Source organism: Pleurodeles waltl, chromosome 2_1, assembly GCF_031143425.1.
Source record: "Pleurodeles waltl isolate 20211129_DDA chromosome 2_1, aPleWal1.hap1.20221129, whole genome shotgun sequence".
NCBI classification, from domain to species: domain Eukaryota; kingdom Metazoa; phylum Chordata; class Amphibia; order Caudata; family Salamandridae; genus Pleurodeles; species Pleurodeles waltl.
This window is the reverse complement of record NC_090438.1, coordinates 707,844,129-707,868,915: the sequence shown is the minus strand read 5'-3', so window position 1 is coordinate 707,868,915 and position 24,787 is coordinate 707,844,129. Positions and strand designations below refer to the sequence as shown.

Below are 24,787 nucleotides of genomic sequence, written 5' to 3'. Positions count from 1 at the left end.
TTAAGAGGTTTTGAGTCTAGGATTCTCAGTACCTCAAATTCTAAATGGCCATATTGTGTTATTGGCTGTGGAGGTGGAGCAGGATGGGGTTGTGCATCATAAAACACTGGGTGAATGGACAGATCTTCTGGCAGCTTTAATATCTCTGCTACAGGGTTGATGATATGTTCTATTGGAAAGTGACCTACATATTTGGGTTTTAATTTACATGGACCCTGGAGTCACATGTTTATTGTGGCCAACCAAACCTGGTCTCCAGTTTTTAGGTCAGTTGTTGTCGGTGTCTGTTAGCATATTTCTCCGTATTCCCTTTAGCCTGATGTAAGTGTATTAACATCAGTTGTTGTGAGTTTGACAGATGTTGTACAAAGTCTTGTGTGGTAGGTACATCTTCAGAAGGTATGACAACATTTTTTGGTAACATACATGGATGTGTGCCTGTTACACTATAAAAGGGGAATACTTCAATTGGCAGAATGCTGGGAGTTATTGTACACAAATTCATCAAATAGTAACAAGGATTTCCACCCTCATGGAGTAGAAGTTAGAAGACATTACATTGTCTGTTCCAAAACCTGATTCACCAGTTCAGTCTCCCCAATGGTTTGTGGGCAGAAAAGAGTCTAGTGTCAGTGTCCATGGATGTGCAAAGTCTGCGCCAAAACCAGGAAATGAATTGTGGGTCTCTGTCCGAAATGATGATGGAGGGAAGACCATGTAACCACACGATGTGTTGGACAAATAACATGGAGAGAGTCTTGGCAGAGGGTAATTGTTTAAGGGTGATAAAGTGTGCCATTTTGGAAAAGAGATCTATTACTACCCAAATAGTATTACAGCCAGTGGAGTTGGGTAAGTCTGTGATAAAGTCCATACTAATAGTGTGCCAGGGATGTGGGGGCAAAGGCGAAGTTCATAAGTGATCTGCAGGAGCAGAATGAGATGTTGTTTTGTGAACATATAGGGCAGGTCTGTATGCATTCATGCACATCTTTGGACACCAAATCCATTGTTGAAAGTTAGCTAGAGTTTTTCTTCTACAGTGACATATAAGGTGGTTCCATGGTAGGGAAGATTGTTATGTATATGATTATCTTTCTGGCTACCCCCAAGGCCATGTCTTCGTGCCTCAGGCTGTGTATGACACTGTTTAGGAATGATTCTTGCTCGCAAAATCCTACAATGTGTCCTGGGACTATGATGTTAAAGGGTATCTGTTCCTTAGAGCCCTGACTTGTGTAACCCCCAACTAGATAGCATATCGGCCTTGGTCTGTTGTGTGCCTGGTTGATAGGTGGTGATGAAATTGTATTCACTGGAAAACAATAACCACCCTATTAGCCTAGTGGTCAATGCTTTTAATGACCTAAGGAATTGGAGATTTTTATGATCAGTGAATATAGTAATGATGTATTGAGCCCCTAGTAAATACTGCTGCCACTCTTGGAAACATAATTTGACTGTCAATAATTCTCATGCAGCAACTGTATAGTCCTGCCCCGCTGGCAATGCATTTTGGGAAAAAATACAACTGGATGCATGTGCCCAGCTGTGCTGTTGCGTTGCAAAGAATACCTCCAACTGCTACCTGAGAGGCTTCTGCCTCCACAAAGTAAGGCTGTGTAGAATCCGGATGTCTGAGTATCGGGCCACGAAAAATCGTTCCTTAAGTAGATTGAAGGCATCATTGGCTTCCTTGGACCGCACAAAGGATACTTTCTTTTTTAAAAGCCTAGTAATTGGACTAACAATATTAGAAAAATGGGTGATAAATCATCTGTAAAAAATTGCAAAACCCAGGGAACCTTGCACCTCCTTAACTGTGGTTGGTGCTGGCCAGTCTAATATTGCCTTAACCTTCTTGCTATCCACGGTTACCGATCCTGGAGACAAGATGTATCCCAGGAATTCAAACCGTTGAGTATGAAATGCACATTTTTCCAATTTAGCAAAAAGGACATGTTCGCGGAGTCTATGTAGTACTTCCTTGACACGGCCTATGTGTTCTGTAATGTTTTGTGAATAAATGAAGATGTTGTCAGTGTATACAACAACACAAACGTCCAGTAAATCTTGCAGAACTTTGTCAATAAAATACTGGAATGCTGCAGGGGAATTTCATTTTCCAAATGGCATGACTGTGTATTCGAATAGTCTGAACTTGGTTCGGAAGGCGTTTCCCATTAGTCATCCTCTTTTACGCAAATAGGATGGCATGCATCACACAGGTCCGACTCCGTGTACACAGTGGATTTCCACACCTGGTCAAGCAAGACTGGGCTTAAAGGCAAAGGATATCTATTCTTCATGATCAATTTATTTAATGCTCTATCATTGATGCATGCCCACAACTCACCATTGTTCTTTGGATGAAGAAGAGCGACGATGATCCAGGTGAGGTGGAGGGACGAATGAACCCTAGTGCTAACAGCTCATCTAGGTATTCTTTTAGATGTTTTGTCTCAGTTTCAGAGAGAGCATAGACACGACTACAAGGGAGTGATGTACCTGGAATTAAGTCAATGTGGCAATCATATTCCCTATGGGGAGGTAATTGAGTAGCTTTTTGCTCGTCAAAGACTTCTCGAAAATCTTGATATTCTACAGGAAGTTGCATCATAAATGCTTGTGTTAAGGCTGCACATGTCGAGGAGATAGAACTTCCTGTGTCTCTTTACAGCAACGGGTTCAACAGTAGTGAGAACCCAGGGTGACCAGACAGAGGGCCCAGTCGATGTTGGGATTGTGAAGTTTAAGCCAAGGGAGCCCTAATATTGCACTAAAGATATGTGTATCAATGAGACCAAAGGTCAAGGTCTCAGTATGCCCATTCTCACATACTAGGATTATTGGTGCAGTTTGATTTATGATCGTCCCAGAAGAGAGCTTGGAGCCATCCACAGCTCTAACCTGTTCAGGTTTGCTTTTCTTTATGTGTGGGATATGTAAAGAACTGGCCAAGGCTAGGACTAAGAAGTTTCCAGTAGCCTCGGAGTCTAGCAGCATAAGAAAAACCTTCCTCTGTTTAAAGGTGGCTAGTATTGTAAAATGTTGTGGAACCATATGTAAGGTGTTTGCCAAGTAATGTGGGGTCTGTTCTAGGGCCACAACCCGCAGGTTGACCCCTGGGTCATTAGGGCTCTCCAGTTTCCCTGTACCAAATCAGATGTCACTGCAACATTCTTACAAATTCCATTTGGTTTGACAGTACACTCTTGAGCAAGGTACCCTGCCTTACCACAATACAAACACAAGTTTAACTTTTTTCTACATTCCTTTTCCTTGGAGGTTAGAGGTACGCACAAGCCGCCTATCAGCACAGGCTCTGTTTTATACTGGTGCTTAGACTCTGCCTCTTTTCACTCAGTTCGTACAACTAATAATTTGGACTCCCCCAGAGACGTTCTCCTTTTCGTTGGATTAACCTATGATCCAACTGGACATCTAAGTCAATAAATTTGGAGCAATCCAACGGGAGATCCAGTATGTGCACTAAGGAATCTTTTAAGTCATCACTAAGCCCTGTATAAAAGAGGGAGGTCCTCATCTCTTCTGGCCACTTGGTTTCTGTACCAGGCTTACAAAAGATTGTAATGTAAATCAGGACATCCTTGTTGCCCTGATGAAAGTTTAATAACTCATATCACTGGTTTGATCAAAAGTATGTTTGGCAAAGAGACAGTGCATCATCTCTTTAAACCTTCCAAAATCATGTAACCCTGGGTCATTATTTTCAATGAATGGATTAGCCCAGTTAGCAGCTGTGCCCCAGAGATAGGATATAATAAAGGCAATTGTAACTGTGTCTCAAGGAAAGATCCCTGTTTTTACAAGAAATTGCAAGTGACACTGACTCCAGAATGCATCATACTTATTCCTGTCCTCAAAAAACCTTTCTGACATAGCCAGGGGCACAGGGACTGGAGTGGTTACAGTTACATGGAATGGATTAAGAGTTCCGGTGGGAGAAGAACCTGTTTGATTCCCTAAATTACCAGAATGCGTCAGTAGAAGAATGGACCGTGTACCTTTGGGAGTTACCTCAGCATCAGATAGCCAGGGCGAATGGCAGGGGTGATATTGCACTAGTTCATCTTTGAACACCAGAGTTTCTTGTCGTGAGGACATTTTGCACATCAGATAGTGCCCTTGCTAATTCTAATATACTTGGAGTTTCCTCCAGCAGGGCCTGAGCTAGGTCTTAAAACTGTCATTGGTCGACTGAGTAACTGAGTGGTGGAAGAAATGACGCACTAACCTGGTCCGACTGTGGAGGTGAGGCTGGATCTCTTATACCCCGGAGGACAGCCCACAATCAAGGAATCCTAAACCCTTAAATCATACACTGCCCCGTGGGGAAGGAGGGTTGGGGCAAAATGAGAAAAGACAAACTTGCGGCACTGGTCCTACTCTGTTGCCTTGGGACACTGGGTAAGAGGTCCTGCACTCCCTGGGCCTTTTGTTTTGGTGTGATTGTAGTGCACTAGAAACAACAGCAAGAATAGTTTATGTAGTTATTCATAATATTGTACACTTACAGGCTTCACTACAAGTACTGCATGAGAGCAGGTACAAATCAAGATTTAAGGCTGGAGTTTCTGAAACTCCCAAGAATCATTTTACATTCAGTTCTCTGTACAAGTTTGTATGCATATATAGTGCGCTCTAATAAATCCTCTCTCGTTCTTATTACAACTATTTGTCAAGAATTACTAGTTGGCGGAATTTAGCTCTGTTATAATTCAAGTTTGGAGTGCCCAATCTGTAGAAAATTTTAGATCGCTAAAGCTATTGAAACAAAGGTAGTGTCTGTTTTCTGGAAAGCAAGCTTTCTCCATTCAGCACTCAGTCTTATAGATAGTCTTAGGTTTAATCTAAGGATTAGTGCACACTAACCGGGGATCAAGTGCCTTGTCTCCCTTACTGAAACTGGAATCCAGAGAAAGCCTTTGTAGCTGTAGCACAGGGAGCCAAAGAGGAATTGCCATGCTGGAAGTGAAGATGACAGAAGCCTCGTAGGCGTCAGGATCACAGGAGCTGCAGGGAGGCTTGTGCTGAGGAAGACTAAAGCACTGGAGGAATCTGGTCAACTCAGGAGGTAAGTGCAGGGATGATGCTTGCTCAGGGCAGGAACGAGGCCAAGCACCGACTCAGGTTTCGGGTGCAGTTTAAATACTCTATGGGTATGGCTGACTCCTGAAAAACATGTGGCTCACATGGGAGACTGGAAGGTTTGAGTGGGCTCTGGGACAGAACACCTGTCAGCCTGATGGTTTTGGCCTTTAATGCAAGCAGGTGCAATCAATTAACATTAGCAGGTGGAGTCAATAAGTAATGGCTGTTGAAACCAATAAACAGAAGAGGGTGGAATCAATTAACATTAGCAGGTGGAGTCAATAAGCCAGGGTGTTTGTAACCAATAAACAGGAAACATGTCTGTTCCTCGAAAGTGTGCAAACCGAAAAACTAATTGAACACCAGTACCAGAATGTTCTTATGGGTTTGTGTGCTCTGGGAAGAGGACTGCCAAAGGGGTTAAGTATAGTGGGAATATGGGGCATGGTGGTGTGTTTAGCAGTTTTCACATCTCGAATCAAGATCCTTTTATCATCTCCTCTTCGAGTCCTTAGTATTTTGCTTTTTGCTTAGTAGACTATGTGACCTGTAAAAAATAAATTATGCAGAAACATGTATCCCTCTACACGGCCACCTTGGAAAAATGCTAGCTGCTCTGCACAAATCAGACTTTAGTCCTGCAGCTCAGCATAAGTGTATCCATGTTTTATATTCCCAAATTGGAACCTGGCAGAGACCTGGGTTACAGATGGCTAATATTTTAAAATAAACAATAGAGACCTAGTGTGTAGATTTAGATGACAAAATGTAATTGTAAAGGCTAATTTCAAAATAACAGCATGCTGTCTTTACATACCTAACATTTTCTGTCAACTTATTTAACATTTTTAACTTGTGTTATCAATTAGCCTAGTCACAGACATAGAATGCACCAGCCATGAGCTACCAGTAGACAGCTTACGGTAAGGTAAAAGTTCCTCCGACATTATTATATGCCATTGAATCGATAAATATGTTGAAATGGGATTTCTTAGAAAAAATGCAAGGTCAGATTTTACGGAAACTTTGTAACTTTAACTCATCTGTTGTGGTACCTGCCTTAAGGTTGGAATTCGGTTTAACAAGTTGCTATGTGCAAGGGCTGGCTAGTGTGATTCAGTGGTACAGCTTATAAAGAGTGAAGAGAACTCTCTGAGGAGTTTTTTGCACACTGAGGGGCATATTTATACTCCGTTTGCGGCGAATGTGCGTAAAATTTTTTGACACACAATCAGCGCAAACGTTGCCCCATATTTAAACACTGACGCCCGAGCCGGCGCAAGGGAAAATTCCGCTATGTGTGTCAGTTTCTGGATGCGGCAATCCGCCCTGCGTTAATGACATGCAGGGTAGGCGTTCCTGTCCAAAAAACGACGCACACAGCCGTGCATCGTATTTATGCTTCCGGGCAAAAAGGACTCCCGGCCGGGAGGCGGAGCAAAAAAATGACGCAAAGCACGAATAGCGTCAAAATGTAATGCCTGGGTCAGGGCAGGCGTTAAAATGGGGCAAACACACCTGTATTTAATCAGAACACACAGAACAAACAACAGAGCAGCAGAGCAGCAGAGCAGCAACAGGGAGACATAGAGGTGATTTTCATTCAGCGTGCACGTAGACGCAGAGCCCTGCAGCAACAACAGCAGCTACAACAACAACAGCAGGGACCCCAAAGGCAGCGAAGAAGGCAGGAGAGGATATTCCGCCCAAGAACAACCCTGCATGGCCTCAGGGAACGGGACATCATCCAGAGGTACCGGTTGAACTGGCAGGCCATTCAGCAGATGCTGAGAAATATTGAACAGCAGTTGGCCCCCACTTTAGTGACACCCCGCACTATCCCAACAGAAACAAAGCTGCTTGCCGTACTTCACCTGCTGGCAAGTGGCTCTTTTCAGACAACTGGTGCCCTGGTTGGTGGAATATCACAACCATCATTCTCTGCATTCCTGCCAAAAGTACTGGATGCCATCATTCGCCTGACACCCCTCCACATCTGCTTCCCTAACACACTGCAGAAGCAGCAGGAAACAAAACAGGGGTTCTACGCCATCAGTGGCTTCCCGCACGTCCTTGGTGCAATCGACTGCACACACGTACGCCTTGTGCCACCTGCTGCGAGTGAACACCTCTACCGCAACAGGAAGCACACACATTCAATCAACGTGCAGGCCATAGTCGATCACCAAGGATTGATCAGCAACGTTGTGGCTAAATATCCTGGGAGTGTATATGACGCATTCATCTTCCGTCACAGCACCATCAACCAACACTTCCAGGATGGACGGTATGGCAATGGACTACTTGTTGGTAAGGACAAAAACCAAACTTATATACACACTGCACAGCAACCCTCTAGGACAAACAACACATACACCACAATAGCAACACCTAGCCAGGAACACACTGAGGTACTCACATCACTAGCCATGTTTCAGAAGTCACCATTGAACCTGTCACACATTTGAATTTACTCTACAGCTTAATGTGAAGACCTTAATGAGTGTGGTTGCCTAAATGTCACCTTGCAAATTGTAAGTCTCACAATAACCTGTACACTAATACATTGCATAAGTTTTAAGGTATGGGATGTCCTGGGTACTTTCACATGAACGTGTTAACTACACTTTCATGTCTCAACTCTGCATGGAACTATCATCTCACCCCCAGTGAAGACACACGGACACCTGTATGACAAGTCACAATGCTAGGGAGGGCACACTGTACTGAAAAAATAAATACATACTGCTGACAAACGGTTAGCCAACAAACACTTGCTCAGCCAAGGAAAAAAACTCAATGCAAAAGTTTTCACCAACAACTATAGGTTGTCACATTAGTACACAAAAGAGTCACAGATAACACAAGACAACTACTGCCATCAAAGATCTGTACAACAGTGCCTCCTACATCTAATTGATCCCATTCTGTGTTTTTCTTTCAGCTGATCAGGGGTATGGCATCCAGCCTTGGATAATGACACCATTTGGGAACCCAAATACTGCTGCAGAGCGGGCATACAATGACGCCCACAAGAGGACACGCAGCATTGTTGAGCGGACCTTTGGTATCCTAAAGTCAAGGTTCCGCTGCCTTGACATAACTGGCGGTAGCCTACTCTATTCCCCAGAGATGGTCTGTAAGATCATACTCAGTTGTGCCATATTGCACAATATTTGTGTAAAAAGGAACATTCCCCTCCTTGAACCGGAACCAGACATGCCTGAGGATGACGAAGAGGAGGATGCTGGCCTGCAACAGGAGGGGGAACAACCTAACACGGCAGCAGGAGTGCGTAGGCGCCAACAGCTTGTCAATACATTTTTTTCATAATTTCTTATAACAACACTTATTGCACTATTGTAAATAAACACAGATAACAAACACCACATCATGCTTTGGCCTATGCATTTCTGACCGCCTTTAGTTTGAAATTGCTGAAGAAGAATGTAGTTTCATTGAGCAAGAATGCTAAAACAATCATCACACCAAAAAAAAACATCACAAATGTGTGCACAGAGGGTAGGATGTCACATGATACATTACCATCCACAGAGGCCAACAGGAGTACAAATGTGGCAATGACACATGCCTGATCCAGACACCTGAGACAGTCTCTCACCCAGCCCAAAAATGTAGATCATTTGTAAGTCTCATCACACGTGTTCAGAGACAGGGTGAGACCATCCATGTGTACGTGACCATGTCCTCAATGGCTTGTCTCAAGTGTTTGATATGAGCAATACCCAATTGGAACAACATTAGCTGCCACTAACTCATGAGGAGACCTTGAAGTTACAGTGACAACATACACCCAGACAGGTGATAGTGGATCCACATTCCCACACACATATAAACATTTGTCATCCAATCAACCAAATATTTGAAAGCAGCCCATCACAGTAGTGTCCCAGTTTGAACCTAGCAGGAAGACTGTAACATGCCACTAAACCAGGTAATGCAGAAAGGGCCACAGACATCAAGAAAATATTTGTCATCAGCACATGAGGAACGCTGAGATTTTGCAAACATAGTCATTGGAAAATGGTATGCCAGATTGCTCCAAATCATCAATAGTGCAAACGTCAAATGGGCTAATGAGATGAATGAATGGTTAACAGTGATTCATACCATATGGCCTTACATTAGCCTGCTGCTGCAGGTTTTGCATAACAGAATAAATAAAAGCCATGGATACATTAGCTAATCTGGATGGGCAAACCCTAGGGTGCTGGGGGCCTAAGTCCACCTCTACCGCCCCCCAAATATACAAGAATCATGTACTTGTGAACTAAACACATGCATAAGGCACATGTGTGGGCTACATGTCAAAAGTAAAACAAAAATCAGAAACACAAATTCATAATAGGACATGGTTAGCCCCATAAAAACTGTAAGTGACTATTGCACTACCTGTTTGGACTATAGATAAAAGCATTACCATCATAATTGTGGACACATTTTTGAGAAGGAATACATCATGGTATCCCATCCATCATTTCAAAATAGCCATCAGCAATTACCCAAAATATGTGTACAAATATGGTTTATACATTGTTTAACGTATCATAAATATTACAGTGTGAATGCCTTCTATACATACAATAACGGACATGTGTCATAGCTAACCACAAATGTGTATCACATAGCACCGTTTGGCCATGACAAATCTCCTTCCCCAAGTTTAAAAAATGAAGACATAATTAAAAAATTGCTCAAATTTCCACGCATACAGCATGGGCGTCATAATTTTTTCACGTACAGGAGTGCACAGAATGCAGAGTCAAATATAAATTTTCATAAATGTTTCTCATATTTAGCCATGAAATTATAATTTTCATTTCATATTTTTTGACTCTGCATTCTGTGCACTCCTGTACGTGGAAAAAATATGACGCCCATGCTGTATGCGTGGTAAATTTGACGCAACATGGACAATATGTTGGACATGTCATGTACCTTATTAATTTATTAATTTTCATATAATATTTTTTGACTCTGCATTATGTGCACTCCTGTACGTGGAAAAAATATGACGCCCATGCTGTATGCGTGGTAAATTTGACGCAACATGGACAATATGTTGGACATGTCATGTACCTTATTAATTTATTAATATTCATATCATATTTTTTGACTCTGCATTATGTGCACTCCTGTACGTGGAAAAAATATGACGCCCATGCTGTATGCGTGGTAAATTTGACGCAACATGGACAATATGTTGGACATGTCATGTACCTTATTAATTTATTAATTTTCATATCATATTTTTTGACTCTGCATTATGTGCACTCCTGTACGTGGAAAAAATATGACGCCCATGCTGTATGCGTGGTAAATTTGACGCAACATGGACAATATGTTGGACATGTCATGTACCTTATTAATTTATTAATATTCATATCATATTTTTTGACTCTGCATTATGTACACTCCTGTACGTGGAAAAAATATGACGCCCATGCTGTATGCGTGGTAAATTTGACGCAACATGGACAATATGTTGGACATGTCATGTACCTTATTAATTTATTAATTTTCATATCATATTTTTTGACTCTGCATTCTGTGCATTCCTGTACGTGGAAAAAATATGACGCCCATGCTGTATGCGTGGTAAATTTGACGCAACATGGACAATATGTTGGACATGTCATGTACCTTATTAATTTATTAATTTTCATATCATATAATTTTGATTCTCCATTCTGTACACTCCTGTACGTGGAAAAAATATGACGCCCATGCTGTATGCGTGGTAAATTTGACGCAACATGGACAATATGTTGGACATGTCATGTACCTTATTAATTTATTAATTTTCATATCATATTTTTTGACTCTGCATTCTGTGCACTCCTGTACGTGGAAAAAATATGACGCCCATGCTGTATGCGTGGTAAATTTGACGCAACATGGACAATATGTTGGACATGTCATGTACCTTATTAATTTATTAATATTCATATCATATTTTTTGACTCTGTATTATGTGCAATGTTATGCGTAAAAAAAAAATGACGCACATTGTGTATGCGTGAAAATATGACGCATAACGGGAACATAAAAATGGCGGCCATTTTATGCAGGAAGTGATGTAATAGGATATCCTGTTTACTAAATCTGTACTGGGAGTTAACTTTCACTTTCACTTTGCAGTCTCAGATTTATCTAGACTGTGTGGTTGTGTGAAAGGTGTTGTCCTGTGTTTAACTGCTTTTGTGTCCTGTGTACCTTGTATTTTGTCTTTTTGTGATCCTAGTCTTGTTGCCTAATATTGTCTCAGTCTGTTTAGTCTAGTTTTGTCCAATCCTGTTTTTGTTTGTATTGTCTGTGGGAGTTTGTTCTGGGTAGTATACCTTTGGGGTTAGTTGGGCTATTTTTCTTGTTTTTCTTTTTCCTTCACTACTCTACCTTTCCCCATTTCCCACTTTTACTTGTTTATTTAATTGTGCTCATTTTGTTCTATCAATATGTCAGGTAGGCCTCGCCTTTCCAGGATGGGTGAGGATGAATTGGGGGGATTCATTTGGCTAGTTTGCCATTTCCTCCCACTCATGCTGGAAGCTGGGGGCCGTGTGATACAGGGGTATCACAAGGAGGCACGGAAAGTCCGGTGGGGGAAGGTGCGCCACCATCTGGTCCGGGTGTATGGGAGCATGCGGAATGACCATCAATTAAAGCACCGCTGGGCAGATCTGATATCCAGGGAACAGGACCTGCTGGACCACCTGGGAATCCGGATTGGTGGCCATGTTGGTGAGTACAAATCAATTACATGTGAATAATAGAAATCTGTGTGGGGACATGTGATGATTGTTACCCAATCTGCTAGATAAGTAGCTGACTGTGTGTAATGCTAGGGAAACCTAGGCCCATATTTATACATTTCTATCCCCGATTTTGCGCCACATTTTTACACAAAAACGGCGCCAATTTACGAAATAGAATTGTATTTTATTAGTTTGCGCCGTCTCTGTGTCAAAAAATGATGCAAATGCGGCGCTACAAAAGTATAAATATGGGCCCTAATTTGTATTTGTTGCACAATGTGTAGGAAGACCAATGCTAGCAGTCAGATGGCTCATGTTTTCAACACATACCAGATGCCTGTAGCTGTATGTAATGTAGTGTTGCATTTGTGTCAGACAAGCAACACGTTAATGCCTCTATTTGAACTCTACAGGTCATATTGGCCAGTGAGTAAGTCATGTAGAAACAACATACCTACATATGTTGACGCCATAGCTAGACAGAAAATTGGAAACCCATGATGATGCTATAAATGTGTGTTGCCTTCACGTAACATGAAGTTAGATATGTTGTCCACACATATGTCACATGTGTGTCTGGTTGCTGTGTGTTGAACATGTCCACCTAGCCTGTTTGATTGTGAGGGGTCATGCAGTCCTCAAGTAACCAGCTTTTGGATGTCTCTCTGGGATGCACATGCTGAGATGTATGGAAGACATTATTGTTTGGGCATACTAATGGAGGGGTATCATTGACAACACCTGACTGTCCTGGCCACTGCATGTGTGTAGTAGGGTGTGTAACTGTAGCAGGAGACTCATCCAATGTTAATGTAGGATAAAAATTCATCCATGCAGTATGAGCATGTGGGAAAGTGTATCATTACCATGTCATATTCACACAGTGTCATAGTAACTGCAATTATTTGTCAGTGCACCGAGTCTGAGTATATTCTTCCTTTCATGCTTTACAGGTGGACCAGCACCGTACACCGTGGGAGAGGTGGCACATTTTGAGGACCCCGATACCTACAGTGAGTGTGGCCTGAGTGCTATTTTAATTGCTTGCTAGTGATGCATGATGGACTACTGTGTGTTCAACAGAATTCATGATTTGATGCGCTGGCCGTTCATTGGCATTGTTGCTTTAGTGGGATATCAAATAGCACTTCTGTTTCTGTAAACCAATACTTAGCCATCTCTCAGATTTAGGGGCTGTAGGTCATTCCAGTTGGGCCGCAATGGGGAATGGGATGAGTCATGTGGAATACACTGGTTAATGTAAGACTTGCTCTGGGACTTGGCATGAACTGAGTCTGCATATCAGACTGACATTCTCCCATATAGCTTTGGCAAATGGCTTTGATGAAATGTGCATCTTCCTAGTTGAGGATGCACTGTGTACACTGTAGGTTGGATCTTCCGGGGGCATGTACTTCCACAAGGTGAACTAGAAGTGTGTGTGACTAGAGTGCAATGGCCTAGGTGTTCTGTCGACTCATGATAATGAGTTTTCTTGCTCCTCTGTGTGTGTTGTAAAACATGCCTCACTGATAGTATGTGATGTTGGCCTAAGTCATAGCATTTTGACATGTGTGGATCTTGGATGTGACAATGTTTGGCTGACTCCAACGTGTTGTGTGTGAAGGCACATACTTGTTGAACTTTCTATACACTCCTGGGTGTGCATTGAACATGGGGTTGTTGGTTGTTCTTCCCACACCACCCTCAAAGACTGCCATGTTAATGTTAATGTGAAACAGGGTACCTAGGACTGTAGCAACCAGTATGTTACACGTACTTGTGACCTTTTGCGACTTGATTTAGAACCTAGGGCCAGATGTAGCAAACTGTTTTCAAGTTGCAAATGGCATAAATTGCTCTTTGTGAGTTGCAAACGTCTGTTTGCAATGCAGAAATGTATTTTGTGATTCTGAACATACTTGCAAAATGCATTTCCAACTCGCAAATAGGAAGGGGTTTTCCTGTCCTATTTGCGACTCGCAGTGGTATGCAATTCCATTTGCAACCGAGTACGTGGTCGCAAAGGGAGTCGCAGTTACCATCCACTTGAAGTGGATGGTAACCCACTTGCTAACTGGAAGGGGTCCCCATAGGAACCCTTCCCCTTTGTGAGTGGACCTAAAAAAATTTTACTAAACAGCCAGTGGTCCAAGGGACCACTACCTGCCCTGAAATAATCCAAGATTGAAGATTTTGTTTTTTTTGCTAAGTGCAGCTCGTTTTCCTTTCAGGTAAACGGCCTACACTTGGGGAAAAAAAACAGCTTTATTTAAAAGCAGTCACGGCCATGGAGGTCTGCTGTTCCCAGCAGGCCTCCATCCCCGTGAGTGCCCATAGTCGCTAAGGGGGCGCAACTTGGGACCCACCTCATTGATGTTAATGAGGTGGGTCTTAGCGACCCCATAGCGACTCGCAGACGGTGTCGGAGACACCGTTCTGCATAGCAAATTGCAAGTCGCAAATTTCCATCTTCCTACATCTGGCCCTTAGTGTACACATTCGGTTATGGCCCATGGGTTCAATATTAGCACACAACAAATTACAAATGGCATTGAGTGAGGATTGTGATAGTTATCACATAGAGTGACATATGTAGTGAAGTCAGTATGCGGAAGAGGTGCAGCCATAATGTCAGATGCCTTAGGTATAATTTGGATGAGTAGTTTAGGGTGATGTCATCCATCATGCAGAGACATGGATATGCTAGGTGTGATATGCCCTTATGTATGCAGGCTTCACATGTACTTCCTCTGAGCCTTTCAGTGAACTATGTTGTGACAATTGCTGCAACCAATACATTTCTAGTAATGTACAAATAACCCATTGTGCTATTCCACCCAATGCAATTCCAAAGGTAAATATTTGCCTTTTCTCTTCACAGCTGCAAACATGAGTGCCGCAGATCGACACCATTTTGAGAGGCGTGCCATGAGATACAGGCACATCCTGCAGGTGCAGTGTGGGTACCGGAGGATGGCCCGCAAATATCATTTGGATCGGGCCTCCGGGGCGTGGTGGGCCACACCACAGGCTCCGCCTACATTGCCAACAACAGCCACCAACACCACATCCACCAGGTTTCACCAAGTGGCCCCAGCAACGTCGGGAACAATAGACCCTGGCTCTTCCTCCAGTCCTGGACCCAGCTGTGTCGTAATACCAGGACAGTCCAGTGGGCAGCCAACTCCTGGCACAACCTTAACCTCGGCCGGCACACAAACAACATCAGCCCCTCCTGTGGACCCAGCCGCATTCCTGGCATTAAGTCGAAAATTGGACAAGCTTGTCAATAAGGTGGACAACCTGAGCCAGGATGTGGCCTATATTAAAAAAAGGGTCAGCTCCATCAGACGGACCCTACGGAGGGCGAACCTGTAGGACTTTTGCCCTGTTGAACTTTTACCCCTCCCCTCTCTCCTCTTTCCTATTTTCTACTGATAGTTGGGTTTTGGGGATTAGTATTAGGTTAGTATAGGTAATTACCTTAGTTAGTGTTAGGGAAGAGGGTGGGGGGTCCTTATTCTTTCTATCTTTTTTTTTTGTGTGGGTGGGTGGGTGGGGGGCAATGTTGGGATTCCTGTTTAAAAAAAAAAAAAAAAATTAAAGTCTACAAAAAATTACAAAAAAATATATGTTTGTTTAGGATAGTATAGTATGTGTGTAGGTTAGTAAGTGTTGTCCTGCATGTGTCCTGTCTCATAATGGTGGGTGGGGGGTTGATGTTTAGATCGTTTCGTTACATGTGTAGAGTAAGTTTAGCTTAGGTTAGTTAGGGACAGTTGTGGGTTAGTAGTAGTCAGGTTAGATTAGTGTAGGTTTACCTTTCCCTTAGTTGCCTCTTGTGTTACTCAATAGAAATAAATATATAGTTAACCCTTTACATGATGCGTTAGGTGCTACTTTATCATGGCCTTGACATCAGTGTAGCTGAATGTTTTAGTATGACATTTGTGTCCTATGCTCGCCATCCCCAGGAAATTGAGGTTTAACATGCCAGCTACCCGTGTGCTAACTTGGTAAGTATCCACCATTTGGGAGAACCACCATTGGTAGTTTGCATTGATCACCAAGGTTTTGTGTTGGTATGTATCCTACTTCACAAAGAGTGCTTCCAGACTTGTTATTGTGGGTAAATTGATAGGTCGGACTGCAGTGTGAAGTTCAGGGAGATCTTTGTAGATGAGGAGTTGTTCACACTCTTGTCTTGTTGCTTTCATTGCTGACCTACATCATGTGTGTACTAATTCTGCATGACTTTCCTTCATGTAAGTATACTCCGAAAGGGTGATTGATGCAGTGTTCTTTGTTAATGTTTCCTTACATTTTGCAGCATAATTTCTTGTTTTAGTATTGCATGGTGCCTACATTTCTCAGCCACCATTAGTTGTCTAGAATAGCTATAGATGGTGCATCATTCTGTCCAACACAGCATGATTGTGTGTGCTTAGTCCTTTCATCAGTTATTTTCCTCAGTATGGTAAGGCTATGATGCAATCCTGGCCACTGCACAGATATTTCAGAATACATGATATCAGGACAGTAGAATTGACAATCTACATGGTTGCCACACAGGCACTTTGGAGTTAGGTACTGCACAGTTGAAGTGTGAAATAACACAGAGACATAATAGGTGTGCAAGTGCTATTTATTTATAGGTGCTGTAGTGCAAAATGTCCATTCACCATGTTTGCTGGGTCCGTTCTGGTGCATTCTTACATGGTGATCCTACAGAAGGGGTGTGGATGATGCTCCTGACATGCTGGGGTGATGTCACAGACAGTGCAGAGGGACAGGAATTGGCAAATAGTAGGAGAGAGACATTCACTGGCAATGGGGACAAGTCATACAGTGGATTGCAGAACAGTCATTGAGTGTAGTTGTAGTGAGACTGGCATTTGACAAAACGTAGGACCTTGGTCAAAGTAGGCCATGGTGCAGGGACTAGTGCTTCCGGGTACTCTTCCGTGAGAATGTTATCTGTTCCATGTCTTCTTCTTCTGATGTGTGTGTTGCCTGGTTTGTCCTTGTTGTTGTAGGTTGTGAAGGGGCAACACACACCTCAGTGTTAGAAGACATGGAGGCAGACATCCCGGGGGCTGCTCCCTGTGGAGTTCTTAAGGGCAGTACTGCAGCAAGGAGGGCCTGCTGGTTTTTGAGAATGGCAGCCACATCACGATGGTAGGCAGCCAGGTCGGCCCTGAGGGGTTCTATGTTACATTCGTGCACACGTTGACTGGATTGCAGTTGTAGGTGTTGTGTCAACTGGATGACAGCTGTGCTGATTTCCTTCTGTGTTTTGGCAAGTTCCTGCAAGAGAGATGTTAGGGCTTGCATAGCAGCTGCCTGATCAGCAGAAGACATCATGCACGAACGCACCCCCTCAAGGCTGGCTGCCATAGTTTGCATCCCCACCCGCACCTCCTTGGCCAGCTCCCGCTGTACCCCAACGACGGTTCTTTCGAAGATGGTGCCAGTGTCGTCAGAGTCCTCAGCTGTGTTGGAGCTGGCAGGTCTTACAATTGGGGTGCGGGTGGTTCTACTGTGGTGGCTGCTTCTTCTGTGCTCCTCCTTGTGACTGAAGGTGGGGTTTGGAGGCTTTCAGGGACCATTTGGATGGTCTCCTGTGGAATGTTTATGGACTCGTCATCCATGTCATCAGGGAAATCAGGGACAGGCATATCGGCAGGAGATCCATGTGCCTCTACAATGAAACAGGGTACAATTAGTGTGTCTGTGTTGTGACAATTTTGCACTAAGATACAAGCCTTTGGATGCCTTAACTTTGCGCTCTGTTTTTGTCTTGGTATCTGCTGTCCTTCATATGGGCATTGTTGTAGGCCTATGGCCCACCTGTGTGTCACATGTATGATATAGAGCTATCAGACTTGTCTGTCTAATCGCCTCTAGGTGTTGCTTTGTAAAAATTTAGGAATAGGCATGTTTTTGTCCTACTCCTCCCTCCGTGTTTAACTATTCTTATGGAGGGACATTTTGTTGGGTGGGCTCTCATTATCCTACATGAGATTACTGGCTTTCTAGGCAGCAGGATAGCTAATGGTGTGGGGGACTAAGTCTGACCCACTTGTAAATAACTCGGTCACCCTGATTCTTTCTTTTTGCTCTGGCTAACTAGCAGTGCCTCTGGTCTCCCACAGCAAAGGAATGATTAGACATCCGAGCGCATGACATCTTTGGAACTTCTCAGGGAAGTCGTGGTCACTCAGATCCTACACAATTCTCTCTTTTCCAGTATGATCTCATACACAAATGACAAAGACAGTATTTGTTTAATATGATGATTTCATTGTACAACTGACTTGTAGATATTTAGGTGTGAGCCACAATAACCCAAACAATACAAACTGTTAGAATTGAAATAGTCAGCAGGAGAGTAAAACATTAGTACAAAGCTATCATGGTTCCTAACTGTTTCTACTATCCCTCTGCTTGTTCTATTTATAGCACAGCATGTTAAGCTTCGAGCTTGCCTGTCTGAATCACTGGGGAGACATCATCCCTCATATCAGAGCAATGGCCTGTGATCTGGTTCTGCATCTGCAGCAAGACAGGCAGCGTCTAGTTGTGGTTCTCTGTTTGGAAACTCCCTCTTGCGTGTCTTGGGACAAGGAAGTGATTTTATAAGTAATATGTCATCGTGATGACAAAGTATCCCTACGCAGGAATGCCAAATCTTAACCCCTACCACGTCTATCGGCAATGTACCAGACTGTATCCTTGACTGGGGCACAGAGTGAATATGTTCTGGCAAACTCCAGTGCTGAAGTAGGCAAAACAGTGTGATTTGACTAATACACAACACCGTAGGACTGGCTATTTGCTAAATTAACTGATAGGAAGCCTAATAAAAAGCATTTAGTGCAAAGTGCTCTGAGGCTCTTAGATGTGAGCAAATGCGTTAAAGTACATTCAGGGCAAGGTGCACAAAGGCCTAAAGCCTGAAGCTAATGCGCAAAGTATACGTTACACTTACAACACTACACTTTGACTGACTGTGGGTGTTGTGAATGCCCTGCCAGCACACTTGCCTCTCAGGACCTGCCCCAAACACTTTTTATTCACATTGCCCGAAATGTACATGTGACGTGGCATATCCTATGCATGTCAATGTTAGGATGTGGTATGGATGTAAACATTGTTGATGTTTGAAGATGATGTTGGGTCATGTGTGTTTAATTGGATTGGCCTGTTTATCGTATGAAGGTTCTATTTGGTTGTCAGACTGTGCAGGTGTGTTTCAGTGACCAGTTGCCTGTGTCCCCTCCTCAATGTTGTTGTCTGAGCAGTATGACATTAGTGATGTTGCCTTGTTAGCCAGGTACGTGAGAGACCCTGACGTATGCAGCATGTGTGTGCCCTTAGTGCTGTGTGGCTCCTATTGCTGTTTACTTTGGCTTATGTATGTGTCAAGTATGGACATTCGGCATTTGAGTGTACTGCTGCCTTTGTCTTATTTCTATGAATAGTTGCAGATGTCATCCTCACCCCCTAATTTAGGTATTTATGTTCCATGGGGAGGTTCCTGCCATTTGGTACTATAGCTGCACAGAGATGAGAGGTGTTATTGTCAACTGTTGTGGCAGTTACATTGCAGTTGTTGTTTTGGCTACTGCATTACTGATAGGGACCTAGTTGATGTAGGATAGATTTTGCAAGACAAGTGCCTGGATGTGAGTTTGACGTAGTGGCCTTCACACCTGTCGCTGCTTTCCCTTGGCTCTATTGTTGTACTTACAGGATGGCCCCATGGGACTGTTGTTGGTGCTGTATTTTGTCGTGCCCCAGATTCAGTCTGTGCTGGGCATGCCCCCCTGCCGTGCCCTTTTACCCATGCCACTTCATATATGTGCTGACTTACATGCATTGTGTAGTAGGTATCCCCCCCCCTGCTTACAGTCCCCATTATTGCATTTTAATTCCCCATGCGACTTACCCTGCATGTGCGTTGTGTCGTAGTAGTCTGCGCTGTCCTGTCCTTGAATCCCTGTGACGATCTCCTCAGGGATGATGGCTGCGACCATCTCCTCCATGTGGTCCAGGGCCTCCTGGTGTGCTGGACTCCCCCCTCCAGTCTGCATTGCTGCCTTCCTGTTCCTGACCATTTTTTCTTTTGTCCTACGTTTGCAGTCATGCCAGCGTTTCTTACACTCGGTGACTGTCCGGCGTTGTTCAGCCACACTGTTGATCTTGTCCACAATTTGTTTCTATATGGCCTCTCTCCTACTGATAGGCAATTTAGAGGTGATGAACAATTGGTGCTGGTGTTCCGTCACCTCTTTCACCAGGATTTCCTGCTCCTCTGCACTGAAGCGACACTTTCTTTTTTTTCTGAAAATGTCCTGGTTCCGGTATGGATCCTCCTGGCTGGTTCCTGGTCTGCTGTCATCTTCCTGGGGTCTGTAGTGGCATCTGGGATCCATTTTGGCTCTCCTCTGCTGAAAGGGCAGTTTTCGCTGGTAAATTTGACGCAATAGCGTAAAAAAAAACAACGCTTTCCGGGTTGCACTGTCATAAATCGACCCACAGTGATTTGCGTCGCGTTAACGTTGGTTTCCTTTACGACGTGACGCCGCTGTGTGCGTCACGAAATAATGACTCCCACCTGTTGGTTGCGCCGCCGTGCGTCAAAGTATAAATTTGACGCCCGCACGGTGCTTCGAAATGGCGTTAGCCGGCGCTAATTTTTTTGACGCAAAACTGCGTTAGCGCAGTTTTGCGTCAAAAAGTATAAATATGGCCCTGAAAGTTTTGCCTTAGAACTAGGGAAATATACATTTTCCAGGGACTTTGCCCATGTACTAAACCAATTTGATCTACAGGAAGCTACAGTGGCATCGCTCCCGCACACGCAGACTAAATGTTTCTTAAAGGATGCCTCCTGTCTTATTAGTCAACAAGTGGACATAACATATCTCTACCTGCCACTCCAAGGTAGCTGAGCAGTACCTGTCTTGGAATCTGGAGCATAATCTTTGCCACTTCTGAACATTATTAAGAATGAATTTGCTCCCGCTAAATGTGCTACTAGCGATTTGGTCTTATTCCGGAGATAAAGGGAAAGTGTGCAATTTGAGCAATATGGCTATACAGGATTTTAGGGCCATATGTACGAACACATTTTCCCATTGACACAGAATGGGAAAAACCCTTTTGATACATCTGGCCCTTAGTCATGTGTTTTTTGTTTGCCCCACACTGATTCTTCTATGCAGCCACATTTTAGGAAAATGTTTTTAAAGTATAATTTTAAGTCAGTTGTGTTTTTAAAGTGTATAATAAGGTGTCGGAATATTTGGTTTCATGTGGACTCTATTTTGAGTTCCAGAACAGAAAACAATTAACTGAATTGAATTGAGATGACAGCTTATGGTCATTCCTGTGCAGTGCACAGCTTTCACTCACATATGTGCCCCTCCACCACATGAAGTACATCTTTTAAAGCAACATTGTATATCTTAAGGATTTTATTGTTTACATGGCTGTTTTGTTGTGGTGTTACAACAAATGAATAAAGCTATCCTGTTATTTTCCTCTGAAAGGTTTGACAGCAGGTTAGTGCAAGGTCATGATGTTGCCATCAGCGATATCCCTTCACAGTTTCTGTATTTTTTCCAATTTATCCAGTTCTATCTAGTAACCATAAGAGGTATTGATAACTGTCACATCATGAACTTGCACTTATCAACTCTGAGTCCAGTGCTGAGGAACTGACATATCAAAAGAGACTGACAGAACCTGGGCAGCCTGGGTAACATATCAGTTTGGGTCTGACAGTGAAATTACATTTGCCGCCAGCTGAATTCCTTTAAGGGTGTTTTCATGAGCTTGATAACAACTGCTCACTGCAAGGCCAAACAAAGCTGATTCCAAGTAAAGAAGCAACTTCCAGAGATTCTTAAACCTTAAGGCACTTTAGGCAGTGGTGCAAAACGTATGATTTTGCAGTGGAAAAAACAAGCATAGGATAATATTTTTGATGTAAAAATAGATTTTTATTTTGAACTGTTTTGAATTTCCTGTAAAATAAAATAGAAATTCTGGGGTATTTGGACAATGTTGTCAAAAATAAAAATATTATATTGCAGAATTGATCTTTTTTACTTCTTTAATTCACTTTCTCCTCACCCTCGGCAATGACAACTTTGCTGCAAGTGACTTCCTGTTGACTAGTTGCAAGGCAGAGGTTTTGCGGCTCAGAAGTACCAGCTGGGCCGGACGGGGGTCTCACTCTGGCTCAGCGCTCTTTGCCTCACCCACAGTTCTAGGCATTCTAGGGTTGGTGGGTAGGTCCTCAGCTCAAACTTGTTGGCAAACACGCTTTTAGACTTAGACAGCCAGTTCAGGTCTCCGGTTCCATATATGCACACATCCCTAACATAATGACCTGTAAAAGAAAGAAAGAAATTACGCCCGTTAATGCATTGCTGCGAATGAAAGATCAATAACGATAGTTATACAAGTGTTGTACATCATATGTAAACGCTAGGTCAAACCATGCCAGCACCCAACTGTGCTATTCATTTAATCATGTTGCTAAATATATTTAACAGGCAACAACATATTTATTTTAGTAGGGTTGACTGAGACACATGTAGCTGTCTGTTAAATCTTATGCCAACAAACACTGACAAAGGGATTAGGTCTGTCTCATGTTCAAACACGGCATGTATCAATACTGACATGCAGTGTCGCAGCAAAACACTTACAGACAGCTGTAAATACTCGCACATCAATATCCATATAGTCACAAATAGGCATACAGTGACCAATGCACGACCAAAAAATACATATTTGATTACTCACAACCAAATCATATATCTAGGTTCAGTTCACATGAAGAAAAGAGCAAACCACCACCTGGCACTCGCACACGGACGTAACCACACACCACCAGATATAAAGACACATAACGTACACAATGCACATAGATCACCAGACCTACAAAAGCATGAAAACACTCAGACCTAAAGGTACCCACAAACCATAACTATAAGCATGGCAGAAACACATCCGCCCTCTTACATACAAGCAACGCACAAAGAATGACAAAAACAAGCACATGCAGCTACCTGGATGGGTAATGCATATCTGCATTGATGCTTGAGTGTGGGTGGATGCAGGATCGCTGAATGATTGCATTACTCTGAGTGGAAAAGTGGATGCCTAGATAAATAGTGTGAAATATACATGAGTAGAAGGAGGAATACGTTTGTGGTTCGATGGAGGGGCGAATATATGAGAGTGCATGTGTGAAGAGACAGATTGGGAAATAAAAGCCTAGTACTCGGTGGGTGGATAGTGCATTAATTCATATATTAATGCACGCAGTTATTACTGTAATCACACATATATTCAAATATGCACTATAGAGATAAATGACTATCCACTCCTGCAAGCCATGCATTCCTCAGTTAATGCACTCAATCACTCATCAATACATGCCTTTATTTGCCCAGTCATCCTTCCACACGCCTATCCATCCATCCACCTATGCATCCATGTATCCATCCATTCAACGAAACATTGCCTCATTTCCACATTCACTCACTCACCAATACACATTGCGTGCGCACACACACACACACCCACACACACTCAAACACTGATTCCTGCATTTATTTCCCGAAATACGTAATCACCACTATTATGTGCATTTACAGGAGAAGTTCATATGCACATAAAATAGTGCTAAAAAGCCTCTTTGAGATAGGCCACTGCCTAGTGTAAAACAGTCTTCTACTCCAGGACCTGCATAGAGAAGTGTAGAAAAACCCCTTTATGTGCAAACAGCTCAGATATAAACAAAAAGGTATATAATGCCTGCATTATGCAAATAGTCCTACTAAATACTCGTTTCATGAAATGTAAAAGCCAGTGCTTCGTGAGAAATATCTATAAATCTCTACAATATGTAGAAAAACATTAAATAAATACATGGGATATGCAGAAATGGTGCAGCGACCAAAGGCCCTCACCCCTGGAAGGTCTGCTGCTGTCATATTCATTCTGTGGGCACATTTACTGTGCGAAATATAACTTTGCAATTTAACCACCATTTGTATTTTCACCACAAACTTGAAATCCATTGCATAACATCTAATGACATTCTAAAAATTATCACTTAACCTCTCCACGTTTATTTGTGGAACCGCAGCAGAGGTTCCGGAACTTAGAACTTTAAACAAACACCTGGACAATAAGGAAGCTTTATAAGTATAAATCGCTCCCCATGGTCAAACAATGCGCACTCTAGGAAGCATGTGACTGCAGCCTCTACTGCAGCTCAGGGGAAACATTTCCAGCTGGGGCACCAGATGCGAAGAAAAACCGAATAGTTCACGGCCGTTATGCGCAAAAATGTGCCAATAAATATAATTGTTTGTACTTGTGACTTGGTTGTGAATTATATTATAGGGTCTGCTAGGTATAATTTCACCAAGGGGTGGACTGGGAATAATGCAGCGAATTATTTAGAGTTTGTGGATGTATGACATCTGTAAAAAAAATGGACAGATGTTCTAGTGCACACTATTTTAGAGTGTACAGCTGTAGTGCTTTATATTAACATTTTATTCAATACTTAAGGCACATACACTGTGGTTTGCTTATGCAATGTATTCAATGTAATTTCTGTACTGTATGCTTTCTTATTGCATTCATGCATTATACTACGAAGTGTTCTGCTGTTGATGTTCAATTGAGGTTCTAAATTTTATTACAAGACCTGAGGCTCATATTATGCAGTCTTTTCTTGCTTTAATTTTTAACAGCAGCCAAGTAAAAACTACAGTACCCAGAATAAAGAAAACTACAACGATGACATCATAGCTGCAACAGCCAATAGGATAACATACAGCAATACTAATATCTTAACT

At 42.8% G+C, this 24,787-nt stretch overlaps 1 protein-coding gene across 2 annotated transcripts in view; it reads right to left on the bottom strand.

Moving 5' to 3' along the window:
* Positions 1 to 16,529: 16,529 nt before the first annotated feature.
* The window catches only part of LOC138267833 (N-acetyllactosaminide beta-1,6-N-acetylglucosaminyl-transferase-like), a 135,621-nt gene continuing 127,363 nt past the window's right edge, over positions 16,530 to 24,787 (bottom strand). For both annotated transcript variants that reach the window (XM_069217051.1, XM_069217058.1), the window contains 2 exons: positions 19,846 to 22,296; positions 16,530 to 17,595 (listed from right to left, as the gene is read on the bottom strand). In XM_069217051.1, the coding sequence (XP_069073152.1) occupies positions 22,106 to 22,296 (191 nt within the window). In that variant the 3' untranslated portion in view covers positions 16,530 to 17,595; positions 19,846 to 22,105. The remainder of the gene's footprint in view (positions 17,596 to 19,845; positions 22,297 to 24,787) is intronic.